We start from the raw sequence: 27,254 nt of genomic DNA on the forward strand, positions 1-27,254 counted from the left end.
ACTTACATTTATTTCAATTGACATTTCCTTAACTCAGAAACTGTTGCATGCTGCGCTTATTTTTGTTAACTGTATATATAATGCCATAAGACTAACAAGATCCAGGGTGACGTGCTGCCTCAGCCATAATGGACCAGATCTAAATGCTCAGCGACTGCTTTTTTCCCCTTATTAACATAAAGCCCCTTTCTGTATGTAGACATTATCAATGTACGCTGCTGTACAACAGGGTTTCCTAGGGCCCGCCGGGAGCACATTTAGGTTTTTGCCCTAACACGACACAGCTGACTCAAAACCAACTCATCAAACTTGAATTATTTTCAATCAGCTGTGTAGGTGCTAGGGCAAAAACCAACCCAGGACAGAGTTTAGCAAAATTCTGCTGAAGGCTATCAATTGTAAAGGTTGGCATTAGACTAACCTATTCAATTTACATGTCATCAGGTGACTGATAACGGGGATTTCAGTTATCAGTCCCAAGGTTTGTGTGTCAAATGTTCTTGATTTAGCCAAAGGGACAAATGCTTATCAAACAATGAAGTCCTTTATTGCCATCAGAACATGTGTGAAGACCAGCCTACCTGACACTGAGGAGTTGACAGTACCTGAACAGTACTACTAGCATACACACACAGAAAGGTCAACATTCTCTCCACCCAGAAAGACATGGGGATAGTGAGCCACAAGCGGCAGATAGTATTAAAGACAACGGAGCGAGGTACACATTTCACACTATAACAAGACAAAAGTAATCCATCTTTCTCAATCCTACATGCAGGCATGCACACATGCACCAAATATAGAAATACTCAGTGCGCTGCTGACGCATTAACACGCAGACAGTTGAAACGAAAAAGGGGTCAATCAATCTGGGTGATTGTAATTCAGTAAACACAATCCCTAACTAGCCTCAATACTTGTGTGAACATCTATCATGCTCAATGTTACACTGAGTATTACAATAAGTAATTTTTGAGGGTAAGAAACAATTACACTAAGGAAATGGGGTTTCTTTTATTCTTAGTCATCCTTGTAAAAAGGCAGCAATATTGTGGGTGAATTTGAGTGGTGGAAAGGTATCCCGAACAGTACTTAAGTGTCTACGGTATGGATTCTAAAACACATTCAAGGTGGACATTAGCAGCAGTTCTAGTAGCGGATAAAATGGTGAAACTGAAACGTGAACCCTCTGCCTTGTGCAAAGCTATTGCTGAATGATCATGCAGTTGGTTTGTTGATCATTTTAGAAAAATAGTGCAAACTCAGAAGAAATCAACCAGTTCATCTCAAAAGACAGTTGATTTCATTTCCATTTTATTTCATATTTTCTATGTGGAAAGAACAAAACGCAGTTGAGAGAGGTAACCAAGGCAGTAACATGAGCCACCAAGGGTTTCTGAGTCACACCCCCCCCCCCCCCCCCCCGCCTGTCGACCGCCACCTTTAGGAACCGGACAACCATCTCGCTTATAGTTCCATCTCAAAACACTGTAATTTCTCCTTTGACCACAACGCACAGTCGACCACACTGACTGAACCCCTCCGCCCGTGACTGAATTGCAACAGTGTCGTGGTGCGGTCGTGCATCTGTGTAAGCCCGTGTGTGTATGGCTCTACTCATCCCTTTTGAAGCTGTGAGCATCACAGTCAGTCTGCCTGTCTCCTCCCCCAGCCACGACCACATGGACCATTCTAGAAGGGTGAAACAACGTGGCTCGCCTTCAACCCGTCTACCTCCCTTCCCTCGTGGTCGTCGTGGCATGCGCGTTCAGACAGCGATTCTGCAGTTCACCCAGGCATTAGTAAGTGTGGCTGGAAGCTAGAGCGCCGTGCTACCCTACCTCTCTATTCCACACTGCAAGTGGGCCATGAGAAAACGAGGCACTAAAATTCTCATTTGTTTAAAGTCTAAATCGATCCATATATCATCAAGTCCTTAACCTCTCATTGTTTGTCGGTCAGTCGGTCTGTCAGGATGTATAGGGACAGCCCTGGACACTAGTGTCGAGCATGGGAGATGGGAAGTGATGCAACACTTCCTCCTACCCCGCCCGGCCAAAAGAGCGGCCTCGCCTGCCTTTGTGACCTCACCAGGGCTATGTTCCAAGAATTCTGTGTTCCCCCCCCCCCCCGATTTTAATCCTGTGGTTGCCAGCTCTCTCAACTGTGCACACGTACGTACAAACACAATCTCTCACACACACACACAGCCCAAACACTGTCCAGTCCACTCTCACTGAGGACAAGCGCCTTGAATTTTTTTGTTTGGCACCAGACTTTCTGGCCAGTCACTCGCTCCCTTGTTTTTTGTCCTACCACAGTTAACACCTCTACACTCTTAACTCCCATTCCCTCACTACTGGTCTGTTCTCTGAGCAAAAATAAAAGAAAAACCTCTTTCCTGTGACACAAAACTCAACAATGAACTTTTTCAAATTCAAGGCACAATGTCTATCAATAATCACATCGGTCTGTCCGTCATCACCAACCGACATTTAGGCCAGGGTACGTAGCACTCCTGACACTTGTTCTTCACAGCTTGGACTCATCCGCCTATCCCTCCCTTTCTCCAGCTGGCATCTATTCTCCTCTCAACTTTTAGAGATGCTTCTGTTTGAATGGGAGAGCGACCACAAGTCCAAACCAGTAATAACATTAAAAAAAAAAATTGTCTCGTCCTGTTTTCTGAGATTCAGTTCTCTTTTAAATCAAGTCATATCCACCAGCCCTTTTGGCAACCTAGTTGTATTTTAAAATAAGCACTAAGTACTGATAGATAGGATAACATACACCGTTACGTGTGTTTAAGTAAGATGCGACTGTCGTTTTTTTGTACTTTTTCTCTCCCCCCTCTCACTCAAAGTATGAATCCGGTATTTTGTTGTTTTTCACTCATCTGTTTTAAGGTTTAAGTAAATGCAAGCAGGGACAGAGTTTGCCATGAAGTCTTGCTCTAGACCTGGGTTTTTAGGGGGTGGGACCTAGTCCTCTACGAGACGCCGTTGACCAGGGTCTCGCTGGGCATGGCCATGCCGTTGCTAGGGGAACGCTTGGAGGGCACCATGCGCTCGTCCTTCTTGGCACTGCTCCCGTTCTCCTGGGGGAACAGCAGAGGAGGGGAAACTGTCAGTTTAACAAGTTGCTATAAGCTGGTATTTTCTACGGTGTGTGTGTGTGTGTGTGTGTGTACTTTAGGCTCGGAAGCAGCAAGTGTCTCCTGGGGAAGGCTCTGTCGGCTCTGCGACTCGGCGCGGGATATGTAGTCTGCCACGGTCACTACAGGCAAGAACCCAGAGAACAGTGATTTAAACAGGATATACTGTTTAATGACAAATCCAGCACAACACAGTGACGAATGAGACTAAGGAAGGATACGAGACTAAGGACTAATGAGACTAAGGAAGGATACGAGACTAGATCAGACTACCATTTTCCTCTAAGGTCTAGACTGACAACAGGGAGGGAGGTTTGGGACGTCTGACACACTGCTCACCCTCGGCTGGCTGTCTGTCACGGCTGGGGGATCCTCCCTCGGGGTGGTTGCCGCGGTTACGACGGCGGCGGCTCCTGTTGCGGCGCTGGGGTCGGCCCTCCTCATCTGATAAAGGAGAGAAAAAAAAGGGGAAGTATGAGAGACGTAACTTTAACACTTCAACTTCAAACTAGTCACACAGCATAACTAACACTGGTACTCGACAAAATGACCCTCTCCAGACTTCCTACCCAGTCCGTTCTCGTTGGGTCCGACCTGGCTGTCTGACTCTGTGGCGGCGGCGTCCATCACGCTTGGCTCCTGGTCATTACGGCGACGACGGGAGCGTCTCCTGCGGTCTACTCCTCCCACTCCCTCGCTGGTGTCCGTGTCGCCCTGCTCACTCTCACCCTCCAGCAGGGAGAACGGGTTGCTGTCCGGGTCCCTCAGCACTGGCCAGGAGAGAGGAGAGAAAGAAAGAGAGGCCTAGCATATCAAACTGTACCACCTTCCAGTCGTAACGAAGGAAAACTTGGCCATTAAGTTTGACCCGAAACATCCCAGTATCACCAAGGACCAATTTGATTCATTAGAGCACACCAGAACAAAACATCGTTACAGAACACTCAAAAGAGCATTTCTCATTGGACAAGGTCACAAAGTCCCTCCCAATTTCAGTTTGTTTCCTTCTATATTTGGTGCACAATGAATACAACCCTGTACCCCATTTGGACTATTAATAAGCCTGCTGTACTGCACCATTAATAAGCCTGCTGTACTGCACCATTAATAAGCCTGCTGTACTGCACCATTAATAAGCCTGCTGTATTGCACCATTAATAAGCCTGCTGTATTGCACCATTAATAAGCCTGCTGTATTGCACCATTAATAAGCCTGCTGTATTGCACCATTAATACGCCTGCTGTATTGCACCATTAATAAGCCTGCTGTATCGCACCATTAATAAGCCTGCTGTATTGCACCATTAATAAGCCTGCTGTATTGCACCATTAATAAGCCTGCTGTATTGCACCTGAGCTGATAGAGTTGGTAGTCCTTGAGGCGGGTCCTCCGCGACCCCGTCCGGTGTTGGATCCACGGCCCCTGCCACCCCGACGGGAACCCCTCTCATCTCCGCCCACGCCTCGGGGCCGCTGGTCGCGCTCGTTGAGGTCCTCTGACTCAGAAGCGTTGGACTGCTCAGAGTTAGTACCTGGAAAACAGAGTAAGGGGCAGCTAGAGACTAAACTTCAACTGACAATAGAATCGATTACGATAGTAAGTTAGCAGCTGTTTTGTTCTGACAGAGAAATGGAGTGAAATGAACAAATGGCGAGAGGGGGATGAAGGCAGGAATGATGGAATGTGGAGTGTTTTGTACAAAACTGTCGTTTTTAGTCCCAAGTGTGTGTGGTGTACCAGTTGTCTCAGCAGAATACCAAATAAATAGTCAGACCAGTTGGTGTTCACTGCAGCAAAGCACATTACCAAATCGTCATATCGACTGACGGAGTGTAGCCTGCAAACACCAAGTTCACACAGAACCAAACTATCCACTTGTAGTCAAGATAATAATTTGACGTTTTAGATGGAAGCATGTGAGGATCGTTGGGTTGATTGTAAATGACTGTTTTATATCTTTACATTTTCTTAACATGAATAGATAGGCCTCTCCTGACTGATATGAAGTAGGTTGATATGGATGAAGGAGCATGGAGAAATCCCGGGTGATGGAGAACTACATCTTTGTGGATGGGAGGGGGCGAGAGTTCAGGGTACAAGCAGACACTGTTAAAAGGTATGTACACAGCTGTACACCGTCGCTGAGTAAACATTTGAAACGCCACTCAAAGTTTAGCCTCGTGTATGATAAGTATGTTTGTATATTGAGATATTGGTCTTATCAGATGATAGAATGCAGTTAGCAGTAAGGGATCATGGGAGTTGTAATCTCGTCTCACCATATCCAGAGTACTGGCTGTTGGAGGGCCTGCGTCCTCGTCCGCGACCTCCGTAGGTGCGGGAGGTGTGGAGGTTGGTGGAGTTGCTGCTCTCGTCTGTGAGGTAGCCCTTTTCCCTGTCCCCGGGGCCGGTCCCCCCGACCCGACTAGGGGGGGCACGGTACCCCACTCCGATCTGACGGAGCTGCTCGTCAATCTGCAGCCGCTCCAGACGCAGCTGCTCCACTTCCTGTTAGAGACGGACATGTTAGGACATATATCATTAGGTATATTCCTATAGGGCAGAGAGACAGCGATACATGTTAGGACATAGTGACTATAAAAAGTCTACACCCCCTTAAACTTTCCACATTTTGTTGCGTCATGAAGTGGGAATGAAATAGATTTAATCGTTATATCAGTCTCTAGGCTTCCATCCAATTTGGCAGATTTTCGTGCGAATATTCTCAAATCTGCGTAAAAGGCTATGCGTAATGACAGTGCACACAATTAACTTTTGCCATTCAATTCCCATGTACCGAATGAAAAATAAAAGTTAAATGGGTTTCCATCACCTTTTCAACTCTGCCGGTTGCATTGCCAATGTGCCAACTCTGGTCTTGGCAAATGAACTCTAGCCAATAGCTTGCAGAAGCAGTGCGGATAGGCTAACTACATCGAGATTATGGAGAAGAGCGATATTATTTGCATTTGTCAAACAGCAGCCAAGCATCGATCATCATGTCACCAGAATAAGACCCTTGATATTTGTTGGAAAGGAGGATCAAGCTCATCAGGAATACAGTGGATGTTGTTAATGTTGACTATTGTAGCTGGAAACAGCAGATTTAATGGAATATCTACATTATGCCCATTATCAGCAACCATCACTCCTGTGTTCCAATGGCACGTTGTGTTAACTAATCCAAGTTTATCATTTTAAAAGGCTAATTGATAATGGGCCTCGGTACGCCTATGTAGATATTCCATAAGAAAATCTGCCGTTTCCAGCTACAATAGTCATTTACAACATTGTCTACACTGTATTTCAGATCAACTTGATCCATAAAAAATAAAAATAAACCTTTTCTTTTAAAAACAAGGACATTTCTAAGTGACCCTAAACTTTTGAACGGTGTGAGTTATATATATATAAAAATCACACACACACCTTAAAATTCTTATGAGCCCATAACCAACAATGCAGTATTGCTAAATATTCTAAAAGGAAAGAGTAACAATAACGAGGATATATATACAAGGGATACAGGTAGTCAATATGCAGGGAGACAGGTTAGTCAAGGTAATTAAGGTAATATGTAGGTAGGGGTAAAGTGGCTATGCATAGATAATAAAGAGGGTAGCAGCAGCGTATGTGAAGAGTGTGAAGGAATGAGAATGTATGAGTGTGTGGCGTCAATATGTGTGTGTGTGGGTGTGTGTGTGTGTGTGTTAGTGTCAGTGCATTTTGTGCGATTAGAGTTCAGTGAGTGTTCATCGAGCCTGTGCAAGAGTGTCAGTGCAAAAAACAAGGGGCTCAAGGCAAATAGTCCAGGTTGCCATTTGATTAACTGTTCAGTAGTCTTATGGCTTGGGGGGGTATAAGCTGTTCAGGAGCCTTTTTGTCCCAGATGTGGCGGCCTGGTACCGCTTGCCGTGTGGAAACAGAGCAGTTTGACTTCAGTGGCTGGAGCCTGACTATTTTTATGGCCTTCCTTTGACACCGCCTGGTATACAGGTCCTGAATGGCAGGAAACTCTGCCCAAGGGCAGTGTGGAGTGTAGTAGAGATGGCATCATCTGTAGATCTGTTGGGGTGGTATGCAAATTGGAGTAGGTCCAGGATTTCTGGGATGCTGGTGTTGATGTGAGCCTTTCAAAGCATTTCACCGCTACAGATGTGAGTGCTACAGGGTGGTAGTCATTTAGGCAGGTTACCTTAGTGTTCTTGGGCACAGGGACAATGGTGGTCTGCTTGAAACAAGTAGGCATTACAGATGTTAAGGGAGAGGTGGAAAATGTCATTTGGTCAGCGCATGCTCTGAGTAAGCATCCTGGTAATCCGTCTGGCCCTACAGCCTTGTGAATGTTAACCTGTTTATAAAAAGGTCTTAAAGTGGTTGCTCCACTAAAAAAGGTTTTGCGATTATGCTTAGAGGTCATTTGTGGTTTAGTACGGTATCCTGCATCACAACTTCATTGCTCCAGACCAGCGCAAGCGGGAGTTAGAGCACTGTTTATGCTTTTGGGTCCCAAGGCGCAACTGTGTCTCTGTAGTACTGTAGCCTACTCCTGACAGGTCACTTTGTACAGCGCCTTAGTGGCGCGGCAGTCTAAGACACCGAATCGCAGTGCAAGCTGTGTTGCTACAGAAGCTGGTTCAATACCTGTGCTGGCCTCGACTGGGAGACTCATGAGATGACTGCAGGCTTTTTGGTTTCTCGCCCTCAAAAGAAAGACAATTCTAAATAAAAGCTGGCTTTATTTACAAATTAGTAACAATGTCAAGAAATACCCCCCCCCCTCAAGTTATTTGAAAAGTTATTTTTTTTAAACAGTGATTATTATTATTATTCATTTTGAATGATATAAAAAACCCTTGGATATTCTCACAGATCTATTATTACCCCTGTTATTAGCAGGACAATATATATATAAAATATTGGTAATGGCACCCAAATGGCGCAAAATGGGATTGCTTGGCAGATCTCCAGCCTTATCCACTGAAATAGCGGTGGGCGCACGCGAGGTTCAAGGCATGGGGGCAGGGGATGGGCCGCAGAGCCACGCACAGAAGACAAACCTAGCCCATGAGGAAGGGGTGGGGGTAGACCCCCACTCCACCCCAATGGGTAGCACAGAGCAACACTTCCAGGGGCATTGCACTAATAATGGTGCTGACTAGGGAAACGTTCCTGCTGTTCTTAGTGCCAGTTTGCACGTTCAAACTAAAACAATGTAACTAATAATGGCGTGAAAAACACCCCTCTGAATAAATATCTGAGGGCAGATATGGTTAAATATTAAAAGCATTAGACCTCTCAAAGGCATAAGACAATTCTTTTTTTTAATGACAGGAAATGCACACATTTGTAAATACCAAACTCTGAAAGTAATTGGAAAGGTAGATACAAATGATGTGACATTGTGGTTACAATAAAGAAAGCAAACAAAATGTAAACAAGATGCTGTGTTTTATTTACATTAGCAAGGGACAGCTGGTGGCATTTTGAAAACAGCTTTTCAAACACTTGTAGCCAGATTAGCAGGACACTACACTTTATAGCCCGGCTACTGTAGGTGTGAAAGTCACCTTTCCAGTACTCTTCACCCCGGCCCAAACTGCACCCATAACATTTACCATTCAAAAACGAGCTGTTTACCCCCCAAAAAAGGACATTGTGACCAAAGAGAACAGACATCGTTTTCATCAAGCCAGCTTCTTTATATGGTGCTACCCGTTCCAGGGTTAGGATTTTCAAGAGGACTTGAAAATTTGCTAGAACTGAGATGATCACCAGAACTAAAAATAAAAAAAATAAAAAAAGGTATTTTGGTTTAAAAGCATTTTCTATACAAAAAAGAACAAACATGTATATTGCCTATCAATGTGGAGGCATACTGTGTAATAAAATCAATTAAATAAAGGTTAAATAAAATAAATGTTAATGTGTTTTTGCAGAGAACACAACCATGCCGACAACCATCCATGGAGATCAGTGGAGAAAGGGCTGGACAACATGCCGCACCGAGACAAAACACAAGGTTGCCAAGAAAGCGGTTAGTTTTGCTAGATTCTTAAAATGTGTACGTAGCATTAGTATTGGAGTCAATTCATTCTTAATTGATCTACCGTTTCTATCATAGGCCACTGTAAATTGATGGGGGCTCAGGGGTGGTACCATTCTGCTCATCTGATGAAGGTGCACATGGATCAGATTCAAACTTTGAAGATGAGATCAAGTCATTGAAGGCAGACCAGCAGAAAGAGAAACATTATCTGAGGGAAGAGATACGGGCGACAGCTGATGCATTGGTCCAGAGCGAGGCAGCATTGGTGGAGAATGACGCGTTGAAGAGGGCGAGGAACGAGAAAGTTACAATCCATGCCAGGCACACCTGTGAGCTCTGGAACTCAACCTCCGACAGGCGGAGTCAACATACCTGGTGGGTTCATCAGGTCATCCTGACATTTCCATTCCTCTTCTGACAACAGAACTTGACCAACTGCTCACTGGGCAGAGCAAGTGCCATCCAGACCATTATGCTGTTCTGCTATGTTTACTTGTCAGACTGCACAGTAGCCTGATAAGATATAAGCCACCTGCATTTGTTTAAATACTTTATTATCCAAATGTAAAAGCACATACTGTACAATACTGTATTTCTTAATAAAATGATAAAAATACTCATTCAAAATGCAGATGTTTATTAGTTATGAATCCTTAAAATTACTATGGGAATAAATATCACAGAACGACAGGAATATTGGAACAAAGTTGTCTAATGAAGGTAAACTCATTTCAGTTTACTGGAAAATACTCTTTCAAACACACACGGTCACGTTGTACAGCGCCATTATGGCTATTAGCAGGTAGCTGGTCAATAGACTTGCCTAGGAGGGTAAGGGGGAGAATTCTATTGTCAAATGTATTTCTTAGTTAGGTTGGCTGTACTACAACTAGGCGTGATTGGATTAAACTGAAATTGCAACCACCAGAAAAGATAAAACAAAAAAATTATTATGCATCACATCTGACCGTGATTGAGAGTCCCAGAATGCAGTGCACAACTTGCCCAGCGTTTCTCTCCCTCTAAAAACAGAAATAAATGTTTTGGCCTTTACTCAGATTACAATCACTCACTAGACAAAAAATTATGGTGTATAAATGTTATGCTCTTAGTGTAACCTTTATTTAACTATGCAAGTCAGTTAAGAACAAATTCTTATTTACAAGGACAGCCTACTCCTTCCTCCTAGTTGGGGAATTGAACCCCGGTCTCCCGCGTGCCTGCACGACACAGCATTCTTTAGCTAAATAGCCCAGTACTGTAGCCTACTCCCTACGCTGCAACTTTTAAAGAACGAACCACTGTACATCGGCTACGGAGAGTGTGATCACACAGTCGTCCTGGACAGCTGGTGCTCTGATGCAAGGTTCAGTGTTGCTTGCCTTGAAGAAAGCATAGAAAGAATTATGCCCGTCTGGTAGGCTCACATCACTGGACAGCTCGCAGCTGGGTTTCCCTTTGTAATCCGTAGAAGTTTGCAAGCCCTGTACATACGATGAACGTCTCAGCCGGTGTAGCAGGTTTCAATATTAGTCCCATAGACGCTTTGCATTTTGCAGACGCTCTAATCCAGAGCGATTTAGTGTGCATACATTTTTGTACTGTCAAGTATTGGTCCCCCATGGGAATCGAACCCACAACCCTGGTGTTGCAAATGCAATGTTCTACCAACTGAGCCACATGCGAGACATGCATATGTATGCAACAACGCATGATTGTTGTCTGTGAAACACAGCAAAGGCCTACAATTTTTGGCCTAAATGCAAAGTCTTATGTTTGGGGCAAATCCAACATGTCACTGAGTAAATACCGCCTTATTTTCCAGCACAGTGGTGGCTGCATCATTGTATGGCTATGCCTAATATCAGCAAAGACAGGATAGTTTCTCAGGAAGAAAATAAGCAGGATGAAGCTTCGAACAGGCAAGATTCTAGAGGAAAACCTGCTTCAGTTTGCTTTACACCAGACACTGGGAGAGGAATTCACCTTTCAGCAGGACAATAACCTACAACAAAGCCAAATCTACACTGCAATTGCTTTCCAAATGAACGTTCCTGAGTGGTTGAGTTACAGTTTTGACCTAAATCAGACTGAAAATCTATTTCAAGACATGAAAATGGCTTTCTAGCCATGATCCAGCAATGTTACAGAGCTCGAAGAATTTCACCCAAAAATTAAAATGGGCAAATATCGCACAATACAGGTGTGCAAAGCTCAGACTAACTCAAGAAAACACAGTTGGCAGCAATTTGACGTGAGTTAACACATGCATTGCCTCAGGGGTGAATATTTATCTAATAAATGTATATTAGTTTTATTTTTCATTAATCCTTTAACACATTTGGAATTGTATTCCACTTGACATTAGAGTATTGTGAAGATCATTGACAAAATTACAATGAAATCCATTTCAATTCCACTTTGTAACAATAAAATGTGAATAAATCCAGGGGGTGGGGGTGTAGTCTTTCTATAGGCATTGTGTGTAAGATTCCTATAGGACAGAGGCCAAGGTACATGTTAAGTTAAAAAGCATATGTGTAGCTAGAAGTGGAGTCGGAAGTTTACATACACTGAGGTTGGAATCATTAAAACTTTTTTTCAACCACTCCACAAATTTCTTGTTAACAAACTATATAGTTTTGGCAAGTCGGTCAGGACATCTACTTTGTGCATGACACAAGTTATTTTTCCAACAATTGTTTACAGACAGATTATTTATTTCAAACTTAGTGCCTCTTGCTTGACATCATGGGAAAATCTAAAGAAATCTCAGAAAAAAAATTGGAGACCTCCACAAGTCTAGTTCATCCTTGGGAGCAATTTCCAAACGGCTGAACGTACCACATGCATCTGTACAAATAATAGCACGCAAGTATAAACACCATGGGACCACGCAGCCATCATACCGCTCGGGAAGGAGACGAGTTCTGTCTCATAGAGATGAACGTACTTTGGTGCGAAAAGTGCAAATCAATCCCAGAACAGCAAAGGACCTTGTGAAGATGCTGGGGGAAACAGGTACAAAAGTATCTATATTCACAGTAAAACAAGTCCTACATCGACAACCTGAGAGGCCGCTCAGCAAGGAAGGAGCCACGTTCCAAAACTGCCATAAAAAAGCCAGACTACAGTTTGCAACTGCACATGGGGACAAAGATTGTACTTCTGATGAAACAAAAACAGAACAGTTTGGACATAATGACCATAGTTATGTTTGGAGAAAATAGGGGGAGGCTTGCAAGCCGAAGAACACCATCCCAACTAGAGGTCGACCGAATCATCGGAATGGCAAATTAATTGGGGCCGATTTCAAGTTTTCATAACAATCGGAAATCTGTATTTTTGGACACCGATTTTGCAGATTTTTATTTATATAAAAAAAATATATATATATTTAACTAGGCAAGTTAGTTAAGAACACTCTTATTTTCAATGACTGCCTAGGAACGGTGGGTTAAACTGCCTTATTCGGGGGCAGAACGACAGAGTCTCACCTTGTCAGCTTGGGGGATCCAATCTCGCAACAGTTAACTAGTCCTATGCAATAACGACCTGCCTCTCTCTCGTTACACTTCGCAAGGAGACTGCTTGTTACGCGAATGCAGTAAGCCAAGGTAAGTTGCTAGCTAGCATTAAACGTATCTTATAAAAAACAATCAATCATAATCACTAGTTAACTACACATGGTTGATATTTTCTAGCGTGTCCTGCGTTGCATATAATCTGACTGGGCATACAAGTATACAAGTATCTAAGTATCTGACTGAGCACATTCATTCAAACAGCACTTTCGTGAGTTTTGCCAGCAGCTCTTCGTTGTGCGTCAAGCATTGCGCTGTTTATTACTTCAAGCCTATCAACTCCCGAGATGAGGTTGGTGTAACCGAAGTGAAATGGCTAGCTAGTTAGCGCGCACTAATAGCGTTTCAAACGTCACCCGCTCTCATCATAAGGTAGGAAAATTGTGGATATATTGAAGCAACATCAAGACATCAGTCTTGAAAATTAAAGCTTGGTCGCAAATGGGTCTTTCAAATGGACAATGACCCCAAACATACTTCCAAAGTTGTGGCTAAATGGCTTAAGGACAACAAAGTCAAGATATTGGAGTGGCCATCACAAAGCCCCGACTTCAATCCTATAGAAAATTTGTTGGCAGAACTGAAAAAGTGTGTGCGAGCAAGGTCAACACTCCTGACTCAGTTACACCAGCTCTGCCAGGAGGAATGGGCCAAAATTCACCAAACTTATTGTGGGAAGCTTGTGGAAGGCTACCCGAAACCTTTGACCCAAGTTAAACAATTTAAAGGGAATGCTTCCAAATACTAATTGAGTGTATATGTAAACTTCTGACCCACTGGAAATGAAAGAAATTAAAGCTGAAATAAAATAATTCTCTCTACTATTATTCTGACATTTCACATTCTTAAAATAAAGTGGTGATCTTAACTGATCTAAAACAGGGAATATTTACTAGGATTAAATGTCTGGAATTGTGAAAAACTGAGTTTAAATGTATTTGGCTAAGGTGTATGTAAACTTCCGACTTCGACTATGTGGACTGGCAAAAATTTATATGATTTGATTATTTATTTAGCAACACATATTTATGGGCCCTGCTCAAAAGTAGTCCACTATAAAAAGGGAATAGGGTGCCATTTGGGATGCACATTTAGTGGGGAAAACCCCATCACTGCAGAGTTGACACAGCCTTAAGTCATGTGACTTTACCATGTGCAGCAGTTTGATGTGATTTCCCAGTGGTTTTGTGAAATAAGCCATGTAAGAGCCAAACACTACGTTCTGCAGTGTGTACAAGGGGGTGGTCAGTTTAGGCGTTTTAGGGATTGGGCTAAAGTAGACAGCAGTTTACTGGGAACTTTTGGTTAGGTGAGGTGGTTTAGGGTGGAAGGGTTGGAGGGTGTCACTTCAGAATGCGACAGCTGTCGCCACTGAGCCTTGTGTGAGGTGGCTGACTATGGGTGAGGGGGTGCAAGGATGAGTAGAGGGTGCGTTATTTTTGGAGGCTAGGGTCCAGATATCCTGTAATCTACACCCCTACCCCTCGTCCCAACCCTGAGTAGGGGGCTATTTTTAAAAGCACAGGGTAAGGGCAAAATGGAGCCGCTCTCAGCAGCTTTCACATGAGGTAGGTGGAAGAGGGTGGGACAGGTGACCAATTTGGAATGATCCGACACCTCCACCTTCTACACACTGCATCTACTCCCCTCTCCCCATACAGAAGTGGTGGTGTGTAGAATACACAGAAGAACACCACACAAGAGTAGCTAGACTAGAACTTGCCCCGGATTCAGGGTCAGATATTTTTTCCATTCCCTTTAACGGTTATGGTTAGGGGGGGTTGGGTAATCTGATCCTAAATCTGTGGGTAATGGGAACTCCTACCATGCGTCTATATTCTGGCCATTGGCCCACAGTACGTATGTATGTAAGCATGTATAAAAAAATACACAGGCATATAGGGTCAATATATATCTTAACGTGTCGTAACAGAGAGGGGTCCAATGTTTAATTGACATGAGCAGAGGTCAGGCCTGAGAGCGGCAGTGATCTCTCCCCTCTGTGTGTGTGTGTGTGCGCGCCTCACCTGTAGGTAGGCCACATGGTACTCCAGTAGGGCCTGGGCGTTGCTGATGTTCTCTTTAGTTCCCACAAAGACAAAGGGGACCATGCCCTGGAGAGAAGGACAGTGTAAGAGAGTGGACTGGTAGACTGTTACGCTTCATTATACATTTGGAGGTGGACGAGTCCTGATGTTTAGTTATGGACATTTGGACACATTTGTGCATTTCCACAAGGGCCAAATAACTGGTGTCTTTAAATTGATGTAGAAATACATAGAGGTTTCTCTTTGAAGGGACATTTTTTTTCTTTTAATAAAGTTGGGAAAAGCACACTGAACAACAGTGATATACAAAAACCGATGGAGTGGGCCCAAGCAACCCCTCCTAGAATGGGTAATGTACAGTACAGACATGCAGCGGAAACTGAAATGGGACAACTGACAGCGTCAACAGACCAAGCCTATGGATTGCAAAATTCCATTCACCTCTTCTTTAGGGGCAGTGTCTTCTCTGCCAGCCCCCTGCTTGCCTACCTCCTCACGGGGAAGCTTTTTGTCATTGTCCCCCTCGATCCGGACCCGCACCACCCCCGACTTGTCCACAATCTCCTGGATGACTTTGCCGTTCTTGCCGATCACTTTTCCTGGGAGAGGAGAGAGAGAGGAAGAAGAAGAGGGGGCATTTGGAGACCAAGGATTAGCTGGATGAATCCGTAAACATGGGCACCCTCATAGATATCATCCTGACCAACTTGCCCTCTAGTTTATATCAAATTATAAAAGATGCCACAATTCAGACAATCATTGTTTCTCAGTACATGTGTATGCAGGAACTTTCCTGATTGACTAAATCATGGGGGTGGGGCGTCACTCACCTACGAGGTTCCTGGGCACCTGGAAGTAGTCTTCTTTGAACTCCAGGAAAACCCTGGCCAGCTTCACCGCTTCTGGGGTCTGCAACGCAAACACAACATCAATCCAACCTGCCATTAAACACATACAGAGAGAGATAAAGGCTGACAGCCTGCCACACACACGCTGACACACACCAAGACCCCACTCTCACCACAACATACCCACCCACCTCTCCGTAGATCCTGAAGGTGCAGCTCTCCTCCTCCAGTTCGATGGCGGTGACACCAGGCACCTTCCTGGCCTGCTGGATGTTGGCACCATGGGAGCCAATGGCCAGACCCATCAGGTCTTCCCTTACCTTCACCTCTTCCTGGTACGCGGACGCCAGCTGCTTACTTGTCTGGGGGACAAGGACAATAGGGTGTCTGTCTACATGTTGATGGCCAGTCTCCAAGTTACATTCTCAAGAGTGTTTGATTCTAACTGAATGAACATGAGGGGAGAAGTGTGTGTGTATACCTCAAGGTGTTTAGTGGCTTCTTCGTTGCGGGACATGAGCATGAGCTTGGTACGGATGCTGCGGAAGTGCATGTCGCTCAGGAGAGCAGCACGCTTCACTGTTGTCTCATTTGTTGACTAGAGAAAGCAGAAGTGTTAGTCTGAGAAAGCTGGTTAAAGAAGAAGAAAAAGGCACATTACTAAAAACGCTAGCCTTGTAGCACTGCTCTCAGAGGAGGAGAGCGGATCTAGGATCAGGTCCCCCCAGTCCATATAATTGCCTAATAATGAACTAAAAAGGGCAAACTGATCCTAGATCACTAAGCTTCTCAGAGTAGGAGTGCTGAATACAGGCCCTGGAAGCAGTAGTGGCTGTGATACTGACCAGCACGATGAGCTCGTGTGAAGCTGCACTGTAGAAGATGCAGTTGGCTCCAATGGCTTTCCTGAAGTCTTTATGGATGTTGTCGTTCGCACAGCTGTTGGTTAAAAAGAAAAATAATAATAACTTGGGTCAAACCACAGTTATTCACAACAGTGCACTATGTTGCTACTGTAAGAGGCTGATGGCCTGCCCAAAAGACAGCTCAAAGACAAAGCTCCAATGACAACATTTCGATGTCTAAACAAGAAACCCTTCACAAATAGCACCCTATTCCCTACATAGTGCACCATGTTACGGAAGTAGCCTTTCAATAAATAGGGAGCCAATTCAGGTGCAGCCAATGTACTCCAATGACTAGTGGAGTAACATGTTGCCTCTGGTTGTTCAATCTGAGTAGTGCTACAGCGCCGCCCCAGTGGTGAGGATGGTGTAGTGCACTGCAGGGATCAGAGGTCAAACACTCACATGTTCCGTAGGTCTTCTGGGATGGCGATGGGGACCTTGTGGAAGGAGTTTCGGGAGGAAGGGCTGTTGGGGTTGACGGGCCGGATGCGTTCGTGCGTGACGATCTCGTTGTATGTGGCGTCGCACGCTGCGTACTCGATAACGTAGAACTAAAGGGTTCAAATAGAGAGACAAAGGTTCTCAGAGATGGCGAAATAGCAAGAGAAAGAAAATATTTAATGAATAGAAACAGACCCAGATTAATATAAATATGGGTAAAATAACAAGGATCATTAAAAAAAAAAGTATATTTTACACAGAGCTCCACCATAAACCTTTATCAATAAACAACGTTTCAATCCTGCAAGGATCTTTGTCAGATCATTTCAAATAAGAAGGGTTTTCAGAGATTGAGAAATGGCAAGAGAAATAATGTGTGCCGAATAATAATAATGGGGACTATAGTGTGTTAGGCTAGATGAGGTACTTCTACCAAACTACCTAGGGAGCAAACAGAGCAAACAATCAAACAGCCCAAAAGATGTAAATTATTCATTCCACACAAGACAACTTACATTGAATATTCATAGGGCTTTGGGTCAAGGTTAATCAGAAATGGCACTTCTCTTTAAAAATGTAATTCAGCTAAGGTTTTATTCATGTGATAAATTAACCAATAGTCATTTTCTTAGTCCCTTCTGACAGAGCGAGGGCAAGAGAAAGAGCGCGAGGGAGAGAGCGAGAGAGATGGAACTACACACAAAGCACAAACCACACAAAGCACAAACCACACAAAGCTGACATTCCAAACCATTATCACTGATCAAACGTGTGGTCAAATCCAGCATCAAGCCTCACTAACGCCGTCCGCATGCTTCCCATTCGAAACAGTTTGTGCATATATTATGACGGCAATGTGACGTTTCTGTTCGTTTTGGTCGCCGGCAAGGTTTTTGGAGGAACTGCTAATAATACTAGGTAAATTTCATATTCACAAATGCAAATGGTCTAATTCAAAACCAAACTTTATTCACTTTATAAATGAACTTAAACAATATGGCACTACTTTAACTAAAATGAAAAAATGAAAGTCCACACTCCATTGGTCATTAGTAGGGATTCTTCAATTAAGTGTTTGTTGTCATTCAACGATACTCGTTTACATGCACATTGACAAATAGGCTACAGCACCAAACATCTTGGACGCAAAATTGCACGACTTAGATCCCCTCTGCAAAATTATAAAAATGTACAACAGATTTCTTAAATCATCTAAGATCAATTCTGAAAACTTTGAAGAAGCATAGACTGGCTACGGCTTCTTAAGACGAACAAGCAGTTCCATTGCCGCCTTCTCGTTTTCCAAGCAAAGGTTTTTTTTTTTTTTAAGAATGCGAGTGCACTCGTTCTGTTGGCCTAGCAGAGTTCGGTACAGCGTCAGCCAAACTGAAGCATGTGGAAGCCTTAACACCCCCCCAGTCACATTCTACTGACCCAGGATCAGTCTGCCTGTCTGGAAGACAAAGTGGTTGTGTCCCAATTATTTTATATATATATATAAAATAATTGGGACGATAATAATTGACTGCATAGGCAGTCATGTACTGTAGGGTCACCTAGACTACACACAGATTCTACATTCCTTATTGACCCCTAGCACTTCTGTAGATCCCACCTAGTCTTTGAGAAGGAAAACGGAAGCAACTACCTTAAAAAAAAAGTTTTGTATTATTATTATATACCTATCCAATCCTCTCAGATCTTCTGGCTTGGCTATTGAGTAGGGGCCGAGGGTTGATTTAGGAATTTAGCGACTAACATTAAACACTATTCCCTGTCTGGCACACGGAGTCCCAAATTACACTTAAATGTCTTTATTTTTATTTTTTTTATGTAAAAAAAATAAAAAGAGATATATATATAACTTTTTTTTTAAGGTAGTTGCTTCCGTTTTCCTTCTCAAAGACTAGGTGGGATCTACAGAAGTGCTAGGGGTCAATAAGGAATGTAGAATCTGTGTGTAGTCTAGGTGACCCTACAGTACATGGCTGCCTATGCCTATGTGCTTCCTGCTGCATTAGTTATCCCAATTAGCCTACATTAGAGTGCTGTGTGTGGGTCTATACAAGGGATGACTGAGGGGTATCCCGTAGTGGACGGAGCGTGTGTGTAAAACGCTGCTGCATCACACAACATGCACATGACATTGCACAAGTGACTACTTGGACTGATAAAGAAAATTTAAAAAGGGGACTATTTAGCAACAATACACCAAAGTCTTGGTTGAGATACGGGGATGTTCATCACCTCTTCACACAAGAGAGTGAGACCCGACCATGTTGCATGCAAGCACACAGAATTGTTTTTAAATAACACGCACAGTGCCGCCCCCTACCGACCCCATGCCGGCCCCAGCGTGCACCCGACCCCTAACTCACCAGTCCCTGACTCACCTCTCCCTTCATCATTCTCACCCGGGCCAGCCACCAGCCACATGGCTCCTGCTCATTGGCCCTCGAGTACACCTATTGGAGGGGTAGACAGGAGATGATTATAAAGGGACATTCAGGTGTTTATACCTGCTCGGGTTGCAAAATTCCAGTAACTCGCAGGTTTTACTGAAATTCTGGATTTCCTGATCATTTCATCCTGCTTAGGGATGCCCCAGAGCAATGATACCAGAACAATTACAAGAAGAGGGGAAACTTTCTGAAATCTACCATGTAACATTAACCAAACAGGTCAGGCAAAATATTTAGTAAAGTGATTATGTAATGATATGATAAACAGTGAGATGTAGTGTCTCTCCATGGCGATGATGATTAGAGTGCTGCTGTGCTGAAGAATGGAATCCTAGCTGGCTAATCATGTCTAAATTGGACTGTGGTTAATCCGTCTCCACATCGCTCTGCCGTAGTGAACAGGACTCTGGGTAATCTCTGGACTGGCTGGGACCCGGGCTCATGGGTAGTAATCTCCAGCTATGAATGGAATCACGACGGAGGAAGCAAACTAAACCACTGATAGCGATATGGATTAATGTGTGGTATGGAATGCTTTATGACATCACATGTGGGTAGGGTCAGTGCTATCCGGGATCCTTGAGACAATCCTACCCTTACTTAAACTTAACCATTTTAAAAATTTCAGCTTTAATGCGTTAGGGACATCCCAAGTATCCGAATAGCACAGAGCGTGTGGGCAATGGACTAAACAGGAGGTAGAAACCAACCAAGGAAGGAGTTTCCACTGTTTTTCTGGTCAGGTCACATAGTGAGGAAAAACTCCTGGCCCTCAAAACATAATGAGGGGAATTAGGTTGCAAAATTCCAGAAACATTCCCAAAATTCCCAGGTTTTCTCAGAAATCCCAGGTGGAAGATTCCTGGAATGTTTCTGGAATCTGTTTTGCAACCCTAGTGGGAGATAGTGGGATCTGGAGAATTTGGGGACATAACATGAGCGGGCAGACGTACCTCCACCTCCTCTCCCTCACCGATGTCCTTGTTGTAGTCGGCTGGGGGCGGCAGCCGAACGTCACTGAAGGGCAGCTGTCTCTCTGGTTGCCAGCTTTTTGGGGGGAGAGAGAGAGAGAGAGAGATGGCAGCGAGGTGGAGAGAGCGAGGGAGACAGATGGGGAAGGGGGAAACAAACACCTTTCAGTTACAACAGTAGGAGGAACATCAGCTAACCCCCCCTCTTCCTGTCATGTGATTTATGAAAGTTCACCTCCTGTCCAACACTTTATATTACATTGACAGACATCGCCACACCAGTTCGGTCCAGAATAAAGTCTGGGTGTGTGATAGAGCAGGCTGATGGAGGAGCTACAGGAGGACGAGCTCATCGCAATGGCTGGAATGATACCAAACAAACACATGGAAACAATGTGTTTGTTCCATTGATTCCATTCCAGCCATTACAATGAGCAAGTCCTCCTATAGCTCCTTCCACCAGCCGCCTCTGGTGTGTGCGCATGTGTAGCAGAAACTTCCCGGAACACAGACCCTAATGAAAGTACCATAAAGAAACAGAAGCGAGACCCAAAAGCGTGTCAACCCCGAACATAACTAAAGCTTAATAGTCATTCTGCCTGAAGCAGTGTTCTCTAGCTGACAGACAAATCACTTGGTGACAGGCAGTCAGTGGGGGCCAGGAAGTGAGATGAATGAGCGTTTACAAGAAGGGGAAAGCCATAAACCTAATAGAGTTACTGGATTACATATGGTAATGATCCTAAGACACCACCTATAATGTACATTAGATCATTTATCTACGGGAAGACTGTATGGGTGAGAATCAAGCATCATATAAAACTAGGATATCCGGTAGGTAGTAGCGTGTCCTTTTACATAAAACACTCCAAATGAGAGCTCAGTCTAAAAACAGTTCAACCTACTGGCTTCAGATTCACAGAAAGATATTTATGTCAAATGTGAGGGGGTTCATCATAGTTGTATTTAGGGATGAAACGGTTACCGTTTTAGTTTTTATTAATAAAATAAATAACTGCGAAAAGGGGGCAACACTTCAAATCTCTTGAGTCATTTTCATGACCACCACCTACTACTTTATAGCGAATGCAAGGTAATTTAACTTTTAGCTCAATGCATGATGTGGGGACTTTGGAAAGGACTTTGGAAATGTTATGGTTTGTCTGTAACTTACTAATAGCTTGTCTATAATGTAAACTGAAGCTTTCAGTGTTACCTACTCCTGTAAAAACACTAGACGTTCTGCTGCTGTATGTGTCTGCAGTCTATTTGCCCATTGCACACGTTAACACGCTATGTAGTCGTCACCCTACCTAACATATTTTGTTCATTTAATATCTGGCAGACGTCGACTTGGTTTTAAAGTGTTCCAACAGGAAAAACACTCTAGACTCCTGTATTTATGTCAATTGTTGAGCTCATTGCAATTTGTGTTGTTATTTTAAATGTCAACACTGCACATTGGATTTGTTTACATATGGTTGTATTGTTCTCACATGCACATTGGATTTGTTTACATATGGTTGTATTGTTCTCACATGCACATTGGATTTGTTTACATATGGTTGTATTGTTCTCACATGCACATTGGATTTGTTTACATATGGTTGTATTGTTCTCACATGCACATTGGATTTGTTTACATATGGTTGTATTGTTCTCACATGCACATTGCTTTACTTGTGTTGTTTTTATATGCACATTTGATTTGCTTACTTTTTTTATTTTACCTTTATTTAACCAGGCAAGTCAGTTAAGAACAAATTATTATTTTCAATGGCGGCCTAGGAACAGTGGGTTAACTGCCTTGTTCAGGGGCAGAACGACATTTTTACCTTGTCAGCTTGGGGATTTGATCTTGCAACCTTCCGGTTACTTGTCCTACGCTCTAAACACTAGGCTACCTGCCGCCCCAACTTAAGGTTGTGTTCATTAAAAATCTGCACTTGGGAAACTTTTACCTCTCATGGCCACATGGTGCCATCTTTAAAGTTATAATTTTAATGTTTACGCACAGAAAAAGTGCATAGTGATTCTAATTTGATTGGTTGTCTTTCAATTTAAAACTTGGTGAAATTATTTCAGTGTGTATCAGTACACTTAGAACATTTCCAGCACATTTGAACAATACCGCGATAATACTGATAAGCATAAATTGTCACTATAATCGTGATATGAAATGTAAAACACTGTTTCATCTCCAGTTGTAATATAGGCTAGCTAGCCAATATAATGTAAAGGTCAACCCTATTTTGAAGTCAGTGGTTCAAATATGAAGGAGAATGGTGTCAAGGAGCAGTAGCCAGCAGTCTCATAGAAAGCATGGCTTTTCATTCATTCACGTAGTATCTCACAACCAGCTACTCCTACACTTCCACAAGGCAAGAGGACAGAAGGGAGGTTGTTGGAACAGCAGAGCCATCCGAAGAATGGCAGGGGCCACTGTCCAGCCCCCCTGCCTGCATACCATAGGGAACTATATTTAGCAGGGGAGTATATTTATTTACAGAGTCAACTAGAGAAAGAGGAACAGGGGGTAGGAGGAGGGTGGCTAGCGAGATGGGATGGAACAGGACAGGGGGATATGAGTTCCAGAAAGAAGAGGGAGGGGGACTATAAAGGTTTTGTGGACAGCTGTATCCGGACCACAGGTGGTTCTGAAACGGGGATTTCAGGACAGTAAAACTAGGCCAAAGAACTGGGGGAGAGTGATGACTTGAGCAGAGTGGCTAGACTAGTGATAGTGTGCAACTCGGACAGATCTTCCATGGGTCAGTAACCACACAAGCAGAGGGTCAACTCTACACGTTATCTCACGAGAGAGAATGAAAACTTACTTGTTTTCGAATACTATTGTGAGTGAGTCTTCGTGGACATCTTTGATGAACCCCTGAAAAAGAAGAGAGAAACCCCAAACATTATGTTAGGCAAACGTCTACGCCACTGACTGATGGGAGGGCAGAGGGACTAATGGGTAGACTCATAACTCATGAAAGAACTATGACTGTTACTGAAAAGACTGTAGCCATCTTGGGGACAGGGAAATATAACTGAAACTCTCTGGATGTGTGAGAGCTCTGGGGATGTGGCAAAAAAACAGAATTATCTTGACAGCAGTGGACAGTCCTGCTGTGCTGGACATCTCTCATTTCAATGTAATAAATGTGGCTTTGCGTGTTGTCAGCGGGTAAAAACAGGTCTGACTACATGGGTATCAAAAGCGCACAAGACCGTGCCCACTGGAGAAAGTAATGCGATACCATATCCTTGATCAACAACCATTACGAGACCCCCTCGCCCAAATCTGTTCCTCATCCATCACAGTCAGCCATTAACAGATCTATCACAGTGGCATAAACTCTCCATCAGGGTGGGAGTAGAGCGGAGACATGGGGGGGGGGGGGGGGGGGGGGGGTGCCACAGTGCTCAGTGTTACACTGCCTTATATGGGGCCGATGTCACTGGCAGTGGCACTAGGGCCTGAGAGGGAGTGTCAGAGCTGAGGTGAGGGAGTTTCACCTGCTGGAAATGAAAGGGCTGGCACTTCCCAGGAAAACCTGCTTAGATTTCAGGAGGCAGTCTGAGCGAGCATTAGGCTATGTATGAAAGCACTTAGCATTAGATTCCCTCATATTACACAATCTCACATTAACTTCACAGCTCTGCTGCCACATTCTCATGCCCCAGAGAGATGGCCAAAGAGCCAGATGGAAGCCAGATTGAACTGCAATGTCACAACACACAGTCACCATTTGTGTCGTTGTCACGCAAAACTGCAGGCATGGGCACAGACTGGATAGGTAGTACCTACCACAGAGGAAAAACACTGTCTTGATAGCTGCTGTGATGGAAGAAAGGAGGTAGGCCTAATAGCTATATTCCATGACAGGGCCTACTGAAGTAGCCACGTGTTGTGTGATGTAGTGAACAGTGTTCCATTCTACTATCAGGTCAAGGGTCAGGCAAGCCATTTGGCATGGCAGTCGTGGTCACATGACCCCAGGAGAGCATAGAGGTTAGAGTGGTCATTCACGGCCGTACAGTGATGTCACTCCTTCTCCGGCCACGTGCTGTTCCAGGAGGACTAGAACTCCCCACATGCCCAAAGAGGGTCTCCTCTGGGTGTGCCAGGTCTACACCCCTGACATTACTGGTATAGCAGGATATTCCTTTTGGCATCTGTGTATGGGTTACTGTAACCGTGCAGAAAGGGCAGCGCTGAAGGGGATTGTAGTTTGTGTGTGTTACGCATGTGCAAGACATCAGGCATGTCTTCTTCACCTAAATTATCCAAACAATCTGGTTCCTCTGGAAATCATAATCACACCTTTAGAATACACAGGGAGAACTTGTTCTCAACTAGCTTACCTGGTTAAAAAGGTGAAATATAAATCAAATCTGAACAAGAGTGAGGAGAGAAATAAGCGTGAATGGCCAGAGTGCAAAACTGTCAGCCAGTAAACAGAACAGGTGAGAGGGAGAGGAGTGTAAAAATAGTCTAAACCACGAGTCAATGAGAGGGGAGAGTGGAGCTAGAGAAGAGGCCGGAAAAAGTGAGGAAACAAATGAGACGGGGCTAAACAAAAGAGGTAGAGAATGAAAGAATGGAAATATGAGGAAAAGAGGGATAGGAAGAGAGCATGGAAAGGGGGAGGACTATGGTGTTGACTGACGGAGTGTTGAGATTAGGATAATCTGTTCTACCAACACCTGATTCAGTCCCTCAGTCAGTGTCAGCCCTGGGCCATTCAACTCATAGCAAATCACTAGGGCCTATTCAACTGTCTGCCAGTACACACACACACTCTTACACTACAGCAACCATTTGGCACAGACATTGAATCAAGAAGTAATTTGACTCAATTTGAGGAGTCACTAAATAAAATGACTGAAATCGTTGACTTCCCCTTGTTGTGTCACGTATGGTTGGTTATTAAGCCATTGTGGTGTGATGATTGTTTTGGAAACAGTCATGTGACTGACTGACTGACTGACTAACTAAGTAAGTAATTTGATTCACTGAAATAATGAAGGCTGACTCAGCCCACTCCTTGGAAAGAGAATTGAAGGGGGGGGGGGTTATTGCTCGGGATAAACCGGGAGAGCAAACAAACAGATCGATATTTCATTAGGTATCACCATTTCAGATGTGGCATCATTCTCCAACCCACATTCTCGCCAATTTGAGAGGTTAGCTATTAACTCCAACCAAAGAAAGGAGTGCCCGGGAAGATGTTAGGTGATGCCAGACTAGGTAGCTAACCGGCTAACGTTAGCTAACTGAACAGCCCGAACAGAAAACATAGTTAAGACATTTTGAATTTAGCTAACAAAAACAGGCCACGACAAGCGTTCACCACAATGGCAAACCCTGACGAAGTAGAAATCTATGAATAGGGACCTTATCATTTGATGTTGGGCCTACTCAATGAATGATGCGACCCGAATCTGCCAACTAACAACGAAGATGAACTCACTACCTACCTAGCTACTCTAGTTAAAACAAAACAATGTCGACTGATTCATATTTGTGGTTGTTTAACGTTAACGCATGACTAACCTAATTACACCGGTCATTTCCTTTACCTTGTAGAAGGCCCCGTTCGAGCCGCGAACCTCCACCGCCAACCCGTCCATAGTAGTCGGTAGGTCCCCACGACTAGTCTTTTCTGAAGCCGCTACGACTCCGTGCGGTTCCGGTACCACCCCCAGCTTCCCTGCCGCTGGCCCGTCGCCGCTCTCCAACCGTTTGTGGATTTCCAGTGTTTCGGGTGGTGGAGGGAGAGGGGTGAAGGGGCTGGGGAGTTGGGTGTTGATGGGATCAACAGATACCGTCTCCAGCGGTCAACTTGACGTTTGCTCACACTAGTTAGCAAACTATCGATAGCTTTGTTAGCTGGCGTGCAACGGCACAATCAAGGTGCTGTCCTGCGTTGAGACGGGGACCGCGGCAGTCAAGTTGCAATGTGCTTCAAAGCTAGTAAACTAATGATGTTAGCTATCGCTAATTACCTAAGTTAGCTATCACCAACACCTTGATTCCGTCACTTGCGGGGATGTTAAAACAGGCATACAAATGCAGCAGTCGATGTAATGTTTTTGTATAAAGTCCTCAAAGCGATTCCTTTATTTTATATTGAAGTGCAATTTTGCTAGGAAGACTCCTCCCGATAAAAACGTATGTGGTGCACTATCGCCCGGCAACTCCTTTTACTCCAACCGCCCGTCCCCTCAAACGCACGCCGAGTTACGGAATGACCTCGAAAATCCCACCCCTCTTGAAAGATCCACCCAAAACGACATCCTGAATGATCATTGGTCAAAACAATCGTCAATCAACTCTAGATTTGTTTTTATTGGTTCAATAGTTAGAGGTTGGTCAGTGTATTATCCAATAAATGAACCAAATATCAATTTTTGTAATATCTATTGGAGATGATTCCTATCAATTATGTTGGCCAAATTAACGTGCTCTTATGCTGCGTTCGTAACCAAGTGGGAATTTACCACATAAACTGAGAACTCCACTTGAACTGGCCTCCAACTCATAATTACCAGTAGGAAACAAATTCATCATCCTGAGCTCCCACTTCTCCCACATTCTGTCCTCTGACGCCACCTACTAAGGAAATTACTACGATAACAGCATTTTCGGCAGTTAAATGCAACAACAAAACATTATTTATAAAAAGCAATCTCTTAATATGGTTTTTGAACACTATAATTTGTTTCCTAGCATGATTGCTGTACTTTTAGTGTATGGTTGACGCCGTTTGTTTGCTATTAGC

General features: G+C 43.9%; 1 protein-coding gene across 4 annotated transcripts; it reads right to left on the reverse strand.

Annotated features, from left to right (window-relative positions):
• Nucleotides 1-525: 525 nt before the first annotated feature.
• LOC109879338 (FMR1 autosomal homolog 1) lies at nt 526-26,722 on the reverse strand. 4 transcript variants are annotated; one of them, XM_020471510.2, is made up of 17 exons: nt 26,053-26,722; nt 23,304-23,356; nt 20,449-20,542; nt 19,427-19,498; nt 16,995-17,143; nt 16,530-16,623; nt 16,166-16,282; nt 15,876-16,046; nt 15,667-15,745; nt 15,278-15,435; nt 14,816-14,902; nt 5,435-5,663; nt 4,507-4,686; nt 3,724-3,924; nt 3,494-3,598; nt 3,191-3,276; nt 526-3,097 (listed from the first exon to the last, which is right to left on the reverse strand). In XM_020471510.2, the coding sequence occupies exons 1-17, from the start codon at nt 26,101-26,103 to the stop codon at nt 2,990-2,992; spliced, it is 2,034 nt and encodes a 677-aa protein (XP_020327099.1). In that variant the 5' UTR covers nt 26,104-26,722; the 3' UTR covers nt 526-2,989. The 4 variants fall into 4 exon arrangements, with proteins under 4 accessions (XP_020327099.1, XP_031688115.1, XP_031688114.1 ...); XM_031832255.1 differs by having other exon boundaries at nt 15,326-15,435; nt 26,053-26,719; XM_031832254.1 differs by having other exon boundaries at nt 15,326-15,435; nt 19,412-19,498; nt 26,053-26,719.
• Nucleotides 26,723-27,254: the final 532 nt, after the last annotated feature.

The sequence above is a fragment of the Oncorhynchus kisutch genome, linkage group LG9 (genome assembly GCF_002021735.2).
Source record: "Oncorhynchus kisutch isolate 150728-3 linkage group LG9, Okis_V2, whole genome shotgun sequence".
Classification (NCBI taxonomy): Eukaryota; Metazoa; Chordata; class Actinopteri; order Salmoniformes; family Salmonidae; genus Oncorhynchus; species Oncorhynchus kisutch.